The sequence below is a fragment of the Gekko japonicus genome, unplaced genomic scaffold (assembly GCF_001447785.1).
Source record: "Gekko japonicus isolate JY-2015 unplaced genomic scaffold, Gekko_japonicus_V1.1 scaffold446, whole genome shotgun sequence".
NCBI lineage: Eukaryota > Metazoa > Chordata > Lepidosauria > Squamata > Gekkonidae > Gekko > Gekko japonicus.
This window is the reverse complement of record NW_015168058.1, coordinates 895,092-908,486: the sequence shown is the minus strand read 5'-3', so window position 1 is coordinate 908,486 and position 13,395 is coordinate 895,092. Positions and strand designations below refer to the sequence as shown.

The 13,395-nt window shown below is 44.6% G+C and overlaps 1 protein-coding gene across 1 annotated transcript in view; it reads left to right on the top strand.

Annotated features, from left to right (window-relative positions):
* The window catches only part of SLC4A3 (solute carrier family 4 (anion exchanger), member 3), an 85,610-nt gene that overhangs the window by 16,427 nt on the left and 55,788 nt on the right, over positions 1 to 13,395 (top strand). Inside the window, exon 2 of the mRNA XM_015414504.1 lies at positions 6,158 to 6,311. Within this exon, the coding sequence (XP_015269990.1) occupies positions 6,158 to 6,311 (154 nt within the window). The remainder of the gene's footprint in view (positions 1 to 6,157; positions 6,312 to 13,395) is intronic.

Sequence of the window (13,395 nt, the reverse complement as noted above, 5' to 3'; positions counted from 1 at the left end):
ACTCGGAAGAGGAGGACATCCGTCTCATCCGCCCACACTCGCACCGAAAGCCACTGGGTCCTGTGGCATCAGGGTCCACCGGGAAGACCACAGGCCGTTCCACCTGCGCCAGTTGCGGTGAGGCACACGAGCGCAAGTCTTGCCGATTCCATGACGCAACTTGCCACACCTGTGGGAAACAGGGTCATCTCGCTCACATCTGCAGGTCCAAGGGAAGCGGGCCCCAGCAGCCACCAACTCAGGCACGCCGCCCGGCCGCTGCCACCTATGAGACAGCAGCAGAGACATCCGACCTCTACCTCCTCACAGACAGGCCATCCCTACAGGTACTCCATCTCCTGAAGTTAGAGGATACTCCGAAGATCCAGTTAACTGTTCGGATCGAAGGGTCCCCCTGCACAATGGAAGTGGACTCGTGGTCAGCAGCGTCCATCATTTCCGTGGACACGCTATGCAGACTTTGCCCTAAGGAGGGACCCCGCTTACGCCCCTCCCATTTGAGTTTGGTGGACTTCCAAAGGAACCCGGTTCTCATCTGGGAAGTGGGGACATTCTGGGTACAGTTCCAGGGGTTCGAGAGACTGTTGGACCTGATAGTGGTGGAGGGAAATCTGGTCAGTCTGCTAGGCCAGGCCTGGTTTGCGCCGCTGGGCATCACGGTTGGGGTCGGGGGAGTACTTAAATGTGGTCTGAGGGATTTTTCAGAGATTTGCGGGGAGTTCCAAGCTGTTTTCAATGGGGCTTTAGGTTGCCACAAGGGCCCCCCAGTCACCTTGCAGTTAGAACCCCTGGTGGCTCCTATCTGTATGCGGTTCCGCACAGCTCCACTCGCCATACGGCCAAAAATTGTTGTGGAGCTGGACCGCTTGGTGGTGCAAGGGGTCCTGGAGCCAGTCCCACACGCTATATGGGAAACGCCCTCGTGACCCCCCTCAAGCCAAACGGCGAAGTCCGCATCTGTGTGGACTACAAATGCACAATTAATAAGGCCCTCCACAACCACTCCTACCCGGTCCCGGTTGTTAGTCATGTTCTGGCCTCGCTAGCGGGAGCTAAGATTTTCGGGAAACTAGACCTGGCGCAAGCATATCAACAGCTGCCGGTTGACGAGGCCACGGCCACGGCGCAGACCATAGTCACCCACAGGGGGGCCTTTAAGGTAAAGAGGCTACAATTTGGCGTGAGCGTAGCCCCGGGGATTTTCCAACAACTAATGGACTCATTGTTAAAAGGGATCCCTGGAGTGACGCCGTTTTTCGACAATGTCTTGATCGCCACGGCATCCCCCGACGACTTCGCCTCCTGCCTCCGCGCCGTCCTGCAACGCTTTGACTCAGCTGAAAAGAAGGTGTAGTCTTGCTTGTTTATATTCCTGATTCTCCATGCATCTGCTAAGGAAAATCTTTCCACCAAATTTTTAAAAAGCATTAGGTAACTCGTTACCTTTTTTCTGTCTTCCTGTGTGGCTCTTTCTGTCAATGGCTCTACTGTATTATAGTCCCCAATTTTACAAATTTTTTCATATACTTGATTTGACAGAATATCTTGTAAAGTTATTAACACAAGAGATTGCAAAGAAAATAATGTTTGCCAAACAAAATTATTTCGAAAATGCAAATAAGCCAACAAGATGGTTAGCATATAAATTAAGAAAGGAGTCTGAAAAAAAACACATAACGACTTTGAAAAATGAAAGCGGGGAAGAAAAGAATATTCATAAAGACTTGAAAAGTATTATTGAAACTTTCTATCAAAATTTATACCAGAAGGGAAATATTAATCAAGATCAGATTAGAGACTTTCTGGAAGAATTTACAGAACAGAGGAAAATTCTAAATGATCCAATTTCTTTTACTGAGATAACTGAAGCAATTAAAAATCAGAAGAAAAAGAAGACACCAGGGCCAGATGGATTCCTTGCGGAGTTTTATCAGGTATTTGAAGATCAAATTGCTTTACCACTGAAACTAACTATACAAAGCATAGCTGAAGAAAGGAAATTACCAGGGACCTGGAACCAGGCATTGATTACATTGATACACAAACCGAATACAGACGAGAAAGAAATTTGAAATTAGACCAATCTACTTACTTAATGTGGATTACAAGATTTATGCATCTATATTAACAAATAGGTTGAAAAAGGTGTTGATCCAGACAATTCATCAAGACCAATCAGGGTTCTTGCCAAAGAGACAAATGAGAAACAATGTGAGAACAATTTTGAATATACTAGAATATTTTGAAGCACATTCTGAAAAACAAATGGCATTGATTTTTCTTGACGCAGAGAAGGCTTTTGACAATCTTAGTTGGTCTTTCACGTTGGAACAACCGCTGACATGGAAATGCTGTGAATATTTCTATACAATGGTTAAAGCAATATATACAAAAGAATCTGCTAAAATCATGATAAATTGTGATCTTTCACAAAGCATTGAAATTGAAAAAGAAACCAGACAAGGTTGTCCATTATCTTCTCTCTTATTCATTTTTGCCTTGGAGATGCTTTGTGATATGGTAAGAAGACATAAGACAATTAAAGAATATAAACTGCAATCATTTGCTGACGATTTGGTTTTCATATTGGAAGAGCCAGAAGTAACAATCAATCAACTCCTGTATATAATAAAAGAATATGGACAATACGTAGGTTTAAAAGTTAAGAAAACTAAAATTTTAACAAAAAAACTGTACTAAGAAGCAAATTCAAACAATCCAGGAATGTTCAGGGATTGAAGTACAGAAGACAATAAAATATCTAGGAATAAATTTAACTAACAGGTGTAACTCCCTATTTAAAGGAAACTATACAAAACTTTTGGCGTGATTAAAAAAGATTTAGAAAATTGGAAACATCTACAGTTATCTTTTATGGGAAGAATAGCTGCAGTGAAGATGAATATATTAACAAGACTTATTTTTTATTTCAAACAATACCAATTTTTTAAAAAACCAACAGTACTTCAAAGAAATAGATAAATTGGTGAGATAATTTATCTGGCAAGGGAAAAGGCCCAGAATTAAGATGAAATCCCTGCAAGATTTGAAAGAAAGAGGAGGTTTTGCATTATCAGATTGGCAATTATATTACAAAGCGGTGGCCATGACTTGGATGAAAGACTGGATTACATTAGAAAATTTAAGATTACTAAAGCTCGGCTATGCCGTGGAGGGCCACCCAAGACGGACAGGCCACAGCAGAGCGTGGTCCCCTGGAGGTCGCCACACTGTTTGCCCAAAGCTGGAGCACTCTCCCAGAGCCTCTTTCTAGATCTCTTTGTATTTATTTCCACAACGGGCCTTATTGCTAGTAGTGCTATAGCACAACACTCCAGCATTCCAATGGGGTTGATATAATGCTGTTGCGTTATAGCGTTATACCGTTATAGCGCTATAAAGTGAACATTTTTTAAAAGCCGGAGATCGCCCGAGCTGGCGAAAAACGGCGGGGAAAAGCACATCGGAACTGGGAGAGGAAACTAAAGACTACTTGGAAGCAGTTGACAGGTAGAACACTTCAGCCCTGTTTCCTAAACGGGACAGAAGCATTTGTGTGTGAAATTACAAATATATTCCGGTAGGGAACCGGTTCTAAAACGGTTCTGTCTGAAATGACAGACCAGAAACCGTCTGGGAACCGTTTCTCTTCCAGATTATATCATCTGTCTGAAATTCCTCCGTGTGTTTGTGTCCCTTTGCATTCTAGTTAGGATAAGTATTGCCTCTGATTTAGAATTGCTATTTTATAATCAGCTTTAAGCTGAGTACCATGGTTGTGCTTTTAAGATAGGTTAGTGATTTCAATTTCCTTACACACCAGCCCTCAATATACATACCCACAGGATCTCAGTTAAATGCATACACATAGTTTTTGGATTTTTTGAAATGGCTCTTTAGAATTAAGTTTCCCTAACTTTTTCTAGCTTGGTTATGGACTGGCATCCCTTACCGCTGATATCTGTATTTGTATGAATGGTCTGTCTTTGTGTGAATGAAAAGCTACTTCGCTGGGACAGCTCAGCAGCTTTTTTTGGGGGGATTGTTGCCAGCCCTGAACCCGGGGTGGTCTTTCCTGAGAGAGAGACACCCCAAAACAATCTCTGAACCTCCTCAAGCAGTGCCCTATGAAGACAGGCTTGGCTTAAACAGTGGCTTTTGCTGGGAGGCCAGGAGAACCACATCTTGGCTGAGAAAACTCAGGCCAAAGAGAATTCTCCAGGCTGGCTGCACTGCCAGGCACCCTCCATGCAAGCAACCCCCTCCCCCTTCACACGTCTCTCCTATCAGCTCTGTCCAAAAGGACTAGTCTGGGCAAGTCTCTGCCCTCGCCCCAGGCATCTTCCACTGACCAAATGGCGAGTCTTTTGTCTGTCAAAGGTACAGGCAGGCAGGGACAAAAAGCCTCTGATCTGTGCTACTGTCATGAATGAAGTATGTTGCATGTTTCCATCCCCCTCTCCTGTTTTACCTATATGTCAGAAAATACCTTTGGAATAATCCTCTCATTCCTGTTTCCATACATTTGTCTAAGATATCTGCATTCTTACACCTATGTCAGACCTATCAAGGAAACATTAACTCTCCATATCTAGTGAATGGTCTCCCATTCAAGTTCATCCTGCAAAACATTAAGAAACATCACTCCTTTTCTCTGGCACCAGGGAAACACCAAACCGCTCTATTGTCCCACAATGGACACCCCCAGTACAGTCATCCAACGCCTGGCTTCTATTGTTAAAGCCAGACTCTGCCCCTCTGAGAGTTCATTGGTCACATCTAGGCCTTGCCCAGCCTGATGCCACGCACCCCTGGGACTCATCATTGGCTCAGGTAATCTATTATTCTCATCTGAGACCAGCCCCCAAGACCTTCCATTGGTCTGCATTGTTTTCCAGTGTCCATATCCGTCAGCACATGGCCTCAGACCGTGTGCCTCTGCCCTGATGCCAACTGGCAGACCACCCCTAAACTCATCTCCATGGACCTCTGCACATCTGGGCAGGTAGTATCACCCTGTAACTGAACCCTCTATTAGCTATCAATCACCTCTGCTTCCTTAGTTCTGTTTTATGTGTGTGAATGTTTGAATATTGTTTGTATGCTTGAGAATATTTAGTAAAGAAATCTTATTTTAGCTATCCAGTCTCTGTGTCTATTCTTGGGTTCTTGGGAATTCTAACTCCAGAATACACAGGCCTGATCCTATAGTTATGCCGATTGCTCATTAATATCATAATTCCCCAATCTATTATTAAGAAATAGAGCAATTTGGCTAACACTACACTGGCCTACCCTTCTACCTGACCCAGAAGTTCCAACTCGTCCAGAACACCGCCTCAGACGGCACACATTCAGCCCATGCTGCACGAGCTGCACTGGCTCCCAGTGGAGCACTGGTTCCAGTTCAAGGTCTTGGACCTTTAATGCCCTTAGCAGTCAGGGACCGACATATCTTTGGGACTGCCCCTCTCAATATGCCTCTGTAAGAGCACTGCAGTCTAGTAATAAGAACCTCCCAGTGGTCTCCAGCCCGGGAGAGGTCCGGCTGTCCTTAACCAGGGCCAGGGCCCTTTCAGCCCTGGCCCCCGCCTGGTGGAACTCTCTGCCGGAGGACATCCGTGCCCTGCAGGATTTACTGCCTTTCTGTAGGGCTTGCCAGGCAGAGATGTTCTGCCAGACATTTGGTTGAGGACAGCAATGGTCTGGCGTTCTCACACTCCAACCGCCTCCCCTTTTCTCCATATTTTCTCCATCCAGGGGGCAGGTGGATACTGAAACGATCCATCATCTTGGACACAGTGTTGTTTTTCTGATTAATTGCTTTAATATATTTTAATGTTGTTTTAATTTTCTTATATATTATATTTGCCTTTGATGTAAGCCACCCCAAGCCCTATTACAGGGAAGGGCGGCCTAGCAAATTGAATGAAATAAATAAATAAAGCCACCAGTGCTGTCTCTATTCCACAGCTTGGCCTGAAACCAGACCTAAAGTTGCTGTGCAACCATCCTCTCCATCATCTTGCTCAGAAGGGGCAGATTAGAGACTGGGTGACAATTGGCCACACCATACTCAATAATATAATAATATAGAGCCTTGTTGAGGCATTGTGTAATTATCTGTTCTGCTAATGATCTGCGGGTTGGTATGCAGGGTCGTGATGCTGAGACAGCCTTTCCTGGTACAGAGGATGAGGAAGATTTGGACAAGACCTTGTCTGTTGAACGGTTTGGGGACCTGATTAGCAAACCTATACTAAGGGACCAGGAGAAGCACGGTCGCAGCTACAGTGAGAGGGACTTTGAATGTACGTATTTTCTTTATTATTTACCTTATTGTTTGTTAAGTACTCTTTAAATTGCACCCTTCCTCCAAAGAACTCAGGCCAGTGAACATTGTTCTCTCTCCCTCCTTTTTTCCTCTTGCAACAATCTTGTAAGGTAGGTTAGCCTGAGAGATGGTGACTGCCAGAGAGATGGTGACTGCCAGGGCTATTTTTGGGCAGGAACGCACAGGAACTGAGTTCCGGCTGGCTCCAGAGTTGGCCACACCCAGCAGGAACTCATTAGCATAATAGGCCACACCCAACAGCAGAAACTCATTAGAATTGGCTACTTTAGGGGTGTGTGGCCTAACGTGCAAAGGAGTTCCTGCTACAAAAAAAACCTCTGGGTTTTGACGACAAGGTCAACAGAATAAGAAGCAAAAGGTGGGTAGCTGGATGACCACACTTCTGGTAACATGGGTGTGTGGCCTAATATGCTAATGTGCTGTGCTGTCAAGCGTGTGGCCTAATATGCTAATGCGTTTCTGCTGTTGGGTGTGGCCTATTATGCTAATGAGTTCCTTCTGGGCTTTTTCTACAAAAAGAGCCCTGGACTGCAACAAGTCACCCAGCAAGCATCATGGCAGAATGAGGATTTGAACTTGAGTCTCCTAGACCTTGATGTCCCAGGGTAACCTAATCTCATCAGATCTCAGAAACTAAGTAGGATCAGCCCTGGTTAGTATTTGGGTGGGAGACCACCAAGGAGGTCCAGGGTTGCTACACAGAGGCAGGCCAGGGCAAACCACCTCTGAACTTATCTTGCCTTGAAAACTTTTGGGGTTGCCATAAGTTGGCTGTGACGCGACAGCACCATCCACCACCACATCACAGATCCTACTTTATCTTTGTACCATTAAAGAAAATTGCATCCTGAGAGGTAATGAATTTTCTTTTTGGAGTTGTATGTGCCAAATATTTACCACACATTTGCCATGAGAGGGAAACAAGAAGACATACCTCTTTATCCTTGTGTAGCAGATGAGGTGAAGATACATATTTATAAATGTCATTAAAATGTTTTTATGCCTTCTCTTTACCCCATGAATATGCAAGGTAGCTGACACTTATAGAAATCCTAAGCCGTACAGTCTTATAATAGCAATAAAATTGTAACTGCTAAATCAGAGCAGTGCAGCATTTAAAAACATCATTCTGAAGGCAGCACAGTTTATATAAGATTAGAAAGCCCGTCACCAGAGAAGAAGGGGAAAAATTAATCTAGAAAACCCTTAAGTAAGCAGGACATTGCCCAGCATCTAAAAGATAGAGTCAGAGCTTCAGCCAGATGAACATACCCTGGGAGGGAATTCTATACAGAACACTGCTACATAACACACCCTCTCTTCAGTAGACACTCACCTCACTTCCAAACATAGGAATACCAGGGAATCCTTCAGGTACATCTGAAGCAACTCCACTGCCATCAATCCCAATTTCCTTTTCACGGTTTGAGCACTGAAAAAAATTATTTCTGCAAGTCTGAAGAAAAAGCCAAATATGTTTATATGATAATATAAATGTGAAGTGATTGGAAAGTGTGATAAGAACCTCTAGCTGTTCTCTAGCTGAGTAAAGGCTCAGACTGAACAGCTTCTGGGTGCAGATGAACGGCAGGGATTCCTCTGCTTTGAAAGTGAAGCAACAGTTGGTTAAAAACTGGCAAGGAAACGGTTTAGGACCTTCTATTCTTTCCACTCCTCCTTTGATCAGATTTGTGCCCCAACCAGGCTGTTTTCCATTTTTATTTCTCACTATTTGTCTCTGGATGTAGCATGTAGTTTGTTCCTTAATAATTTTAATACCCTGGACAACGTGTTGAGTCTGTCTTTCCTCCCTCCTTAAACTGAATCCTGGGGCACTCGCTAGGATCGCCCCTTCTGGGATGGGCAATGCCTGGAGCTTTGGGGAGTGCAGCCTGGGGAGGGGAGGGACTTGGAGAGGGGAGGGACTTGGAGAGGGGAGGGACCTTAGTCGGGTGCAATGCAATAGAATCCACTCTTTAAAGAAGCCATTTTCTTTGTCACCTGAAGATAAATTGTAATAGCGGGAAATCGCCAGGTGCTACCTGGAGGTCAGCAACCCTCGGGGCCATTTCTCATCCATCCTGCTTAGTTTCGATGGATCTTACCCATCATCCCACAGTCAGTTCAGCCGGGTTCCTTGTGGCCCCTCTGCCACTGCATCACCAGTACACCAGTCTCCAGGTTTCCTTTCATTCATTCAGTTCTCCTGCTTGGCTACAAACTCCTTCTTTCCCTGTCCCTTCCTACTCCTGGTAGTCTTCTCCAGTTGGGCAGCCATGTTGGGTCTGAAGCAGTACAACACATTTAGAGTCCAGTGGGGGCACCTTTAAGACCAACAAAGGTTTATTCAAGGTAGGAGCTTTCGTGTGCACGGCACACTTTATCAAGTACGTTAGAATGGCAGGCAAGGTTCAAACTTACAGCCAGAGAATGAAGAGCAAATTAACATGCAACGTGATGATGAACAAGATATGCAAAGTGACACTAAATAACTGTCAGGTTCAGACCCTTGACCTGGGGATTGAATGTCTTTGCACCATGATCAATAACTGTATCTTGCTGCCCTGCGTTGCTAATGCCCACGTTTGCTTTTGTAAACCCCACTCACTTTGCACATCTGCTGGCTCTGCTTATTACCTTATCGGTCCTCCCTGACATTCCTGGGGGGGGGATGAGTGTGAGAACGAATGTACGGTGTTGAGTAGAGGTGCCGCTTGTAACTTTCCCGAAGCTACCCCCATGTGGTTCACAGATCCAGCTGTGGCCTTGGGAGACAGGAGTCTTGAGATGCAGCTAGTTGGGTCGTATATTCTCTCATGACCTGTAGTCGCCTGGATGATTGTGACGTGTGTCTGATGGGCGGAATCCGTTCCCTGCTATCCATCCCTGGGCTATTGATCGTTAGTTCTGGCAAAGGTGTTCACCTGACCAGAAGCCATATCTTACCAATAAACCTGATCAAGGACTATTGTGTACAGAGTGGTTACTCCAGGACCTGACAGATTGCCAGAACTACCATTATCTCCAACCCAACAACCCCCCTCCATCCAGAATGGGGAACGGAGATGGAGGCAACGAGGCAGGTACCAGTACTGGCTCTGAGCCTGACGGGGCTGCCCCGGAGGAACACAAGAAGAAGTCCCACAAGTCAACTGGGACTAAACCAAAGAAGCAAGTCGTGTTTCAACCCTTGGACCTTTGGGATGAGCCAGCCTGGCTGGGCAGCACACCCGAGTTCCGAGGGGCTCGAGCGCGGGCCGAGAAGGAACGGCGGAGGGTCTCCCGTTTGTTCCAGGATGACCCGGAGTTGGGCCGCATGCGTGACGAGTGGGAAGACGAATCCCTGTCCGAGTGGACCCAGGCCGGGATGCAGGCTGAGTTGAAGGAGCTTAAAGAGGCACTCCAGTTCCTGATCAAGAACCTCTCGAAAGTGGTGAAGGAGCTAATGGAGAAGGAGGTTTCCGACTCCTCTGATGGCAAGGAAGTAGGCGGTGAGGAAGAAGAGGAAACTGAACCCCCCTCTCGACCAGCTCCATGCAGGCCTGAGCAGGAACGGCCGGGAGATGCTCTGGAAGCAACGTTCGATGCGGATCCGGCTAAGTTGGCATTCTTCGCGATCCAGGTACGCAAGATGCTGCGAGAGTGGGGTCACACTTTTGCTTTGGATGAACAGCGAGTGGATTTTGTGGGGTCGCGGCTGCAAGAGTGTGCAGCTGACTGGTTCGTTGGCCTCTATAATGTGGCAGCTCCTGAATTGCGAGATGTAGGTGCCCTGCGTTGTAAGCCCTACGACACCAGTTTGAGGACCCATTGGAGATGGAGATAGCGCGAACTCAACTTAGAGGTATTCGACAAGGAACCCGGTCGGTCCAAGAGTACTCCGATGAATTCAAAGTCATGGCGGCCAAGCTGTTGGGATGGCCGGAAGAGGTGCTCATTTAGCCCTCTGCTCCTCAAGAAGGCCCTGGCCCAGGGCAACCCCCTCACTCTGGCAGGATGGATCCAAGTGGTGTGCGAGGCAGAGAACCAGCACAACTTGGTGAAGCTCTACCATCAACATGGACTCACAAGAGGGGGGGAGCCGGCTGCAGAGCGCGAGGTTGGGGCCTCCCTTTGCCAGGTGAGAGAGAGACACGGTTCAAGAAAGGCTTGTGCCTGAGATGTGGCAGGCCGGGGTCCCATGAAGACGAGCGCGACTGGTGGGTCCATGGATCCGTGGGGATCACTGGGAGGAGTTCCGTGAGAAGAAGGGGAAAGTGCCCTCCAAAAGAGCCAAGCCTCCCAAAGCCCTCCAAGCAGCGGAGTTCCTGTCTTCCAGCACCCCTACATCCAGATAAGGTGATGAGCCCCAGGTGCAGGGAAATGACCAGGACCTGTTGTGAAGGGCTCCCACCAATAGGTCCACGACTCCCTGGTGCAGGAAGCAGTGAGAGATGGCTTATCTTTATTCTTTTTGACTGTGACTATATTAAGCCCGGAAGGGGGGGACCCAGCTGAGGGTACAGACCCTCTTAGACTTCGGTTGCTCTCGCGACACCTCATCGACACTGCATCCGATGAGTGTCGATGTCAAACGCTCACCTTTTACCCCTCATTAAAGACTTGTTGGGGGAGACTGCCAAGGGAAAAATCTTTACTAAATTGGACCTGTGAGATGCCTATTTCTGAGTTTGAATACGAGAGGGGGATGAGCACAAGACTGCATTTAACACCCCTCTTGGGCAATTTGAATATCTGGTCATGCCCTGGTGTGTTCATGAACTTGATCAACGAAGTCTTGCATAAACACTTGTTCAAAGGAGTAGTTTGTTATTTAGATGACATGTTGGTGTATTCCCAAGACTTGGACTCACATTTGAAATTGTACTCCAAGCTATCTAAGTGTGAGTTCCATAAGACTGAGATAGACTTCTTAGACTATCGGATTACCCAACAAGGGTTGGGGATGGACCCTAAGAAAGTCCAGGACGTGTTGCATGGATTGGTTCATTGTCAGGTTGATGGTGGCTCATTCACTTGCTCATCTTCTAACACTGTATATGTCATTAAATGTCAACAATGTCCTTCAGTTCTCTACATAGGACAAACCCTATGCCAGAGGATAAATGGATACAAATCTGACGTCAGGAATCACAAGATTGAGAAACCAGTAGGAAGAACACTTCAACCTTCCAGTATGTTCAATGGGTGACCTGAAAGTACCTGTTTTATTACAAAGGAACTTCAGAAATAGAATGGGAAGGGAAATTGCTGAATTACACGTTATTACAACACTCGGAATAAAAACCTCCCCAGGACTCAATAGGGATATTGGGTTTTTATCTCATTACATATGCTAACTCATTCAGTCCTCACATATGTGTTGTCAACAAGAAGGACTGTAAATCCTCTGTATTTTAAAGTATTTTAGTGTATTTCTTTTTCAGAATAGTATATTAGAACACTGAATGTATGCAAGGGATATTAGGATGTCTGCTGACATAACAGCATTTTTTGAGGGGGAGGTAGTGTTAAGTGCCCTCCATGCCTGACAGGAGAGAATGAAGATTCCCAGTCACTTCCCACAATTAGAAAAGACACCTTTAGACAGTTATCCACTAGTTTGACATATTTATTGCTTTACAAGTGTCACTTTGCATATCTTGATCATCATCATGTTGATCTTAAAGGTGCCATTGGACTCTAAATCTGTTGTACTGGTAGACTGTTTTTCTTGATACATCCTGTGTGAAATGCTTGAACTAGGTTGCCACCTGCAGTCATCTAATGGTATGGCTGACCCTGATACTCTATCTTCATTTAGCCCAGAACTCTGTGGTTAGGCAGCTGTTCTAGGACTGAACGAATAGGTGTGGAGGATGATTAAGGGATGAAGAACAGCTTTAGAGTTTAGCAGGATAATGATCAGTTAGTATACCCAGAATTAAACTTTGTTGATGTTAAAGGTGCCACTGGACTCAAACTTTGTTCAGTTAGTTTTGTAGTTCACTGTGGAAGGGAATTCAGGTAGGCAGAGAAACTTGCTTGTATGCATGTTTTCTTTTATTTTTTAATATATGTTTTTATTTTTAAACCATAACAGAACAGCAACAAAACACAGACAAACAAACATATAAATGTGGTGGGTGACTTGCCTCATTGTACAAAACTAAACCTTGTGCCTTATTTACACATTTTTTTCTTAACTATTGAACCATTTCAATCTTTTTACGTTTCTTTTTTCAGAAATAGAAATGTAGTTATATTTCCTCAAATTTTAACTATTCTTTCACTTCATCAGGAAACAACATTATTGTCCTTACACCAATATTGTATATTTGCTTTATAACATTCATTTAACAATCTATTTCTATTTCTACTTTACAGAATCATACTAATTCTTTTTAAATCAAACTATCTTTTCATGTAGATATTTTTCTGATCTTCAACTTTGATCCTACATATTCTTGAGGTTTATCTTAACCAAAAAAAATAAAAAGAAAGACTTACTATGTTTTCAAACTTGCAAATTTGAAAACCGTTCTCAAACATTCCTTTATCATCAACCATATTCATTCTTAATGTCTTACAGATATACCAATATTCTTTAAACATTTAAAGGGAAGGAAAAGAAAAGGAGAGATATAGTTTCAAAATATTCCTAAGCACGAACGGAGATGTGACTGTGGCTCTACCTCTCTTGATTCAATTGATCACATACTGTTAGACTGTTCGTTGTATGCATCTGCTAGGGAAAAATGGTTACATACTTGGTTGCACGGTAAACATCACCTCCCTAATAAAATAAAATGTCAAATTCTATTGAATGATACAACAGTAGAGATTACTGTGGCAGTGGCCAATTTTTTAGTTGATGTGATAAGAGTGAAAAACGTGGGAAACTCAGTTTTATGATTTTATAATTATCTCAGACTTTTAGCTGATTGTGTTATTTACTGTCTCTGATTTTAATGTTGTATATGCCATTAAAGGTCTATTGAATTGAACTGAATTGAATTGAATAGTTTCCTAAACCTTTCTTCAAATTCTCTTCCCAAACC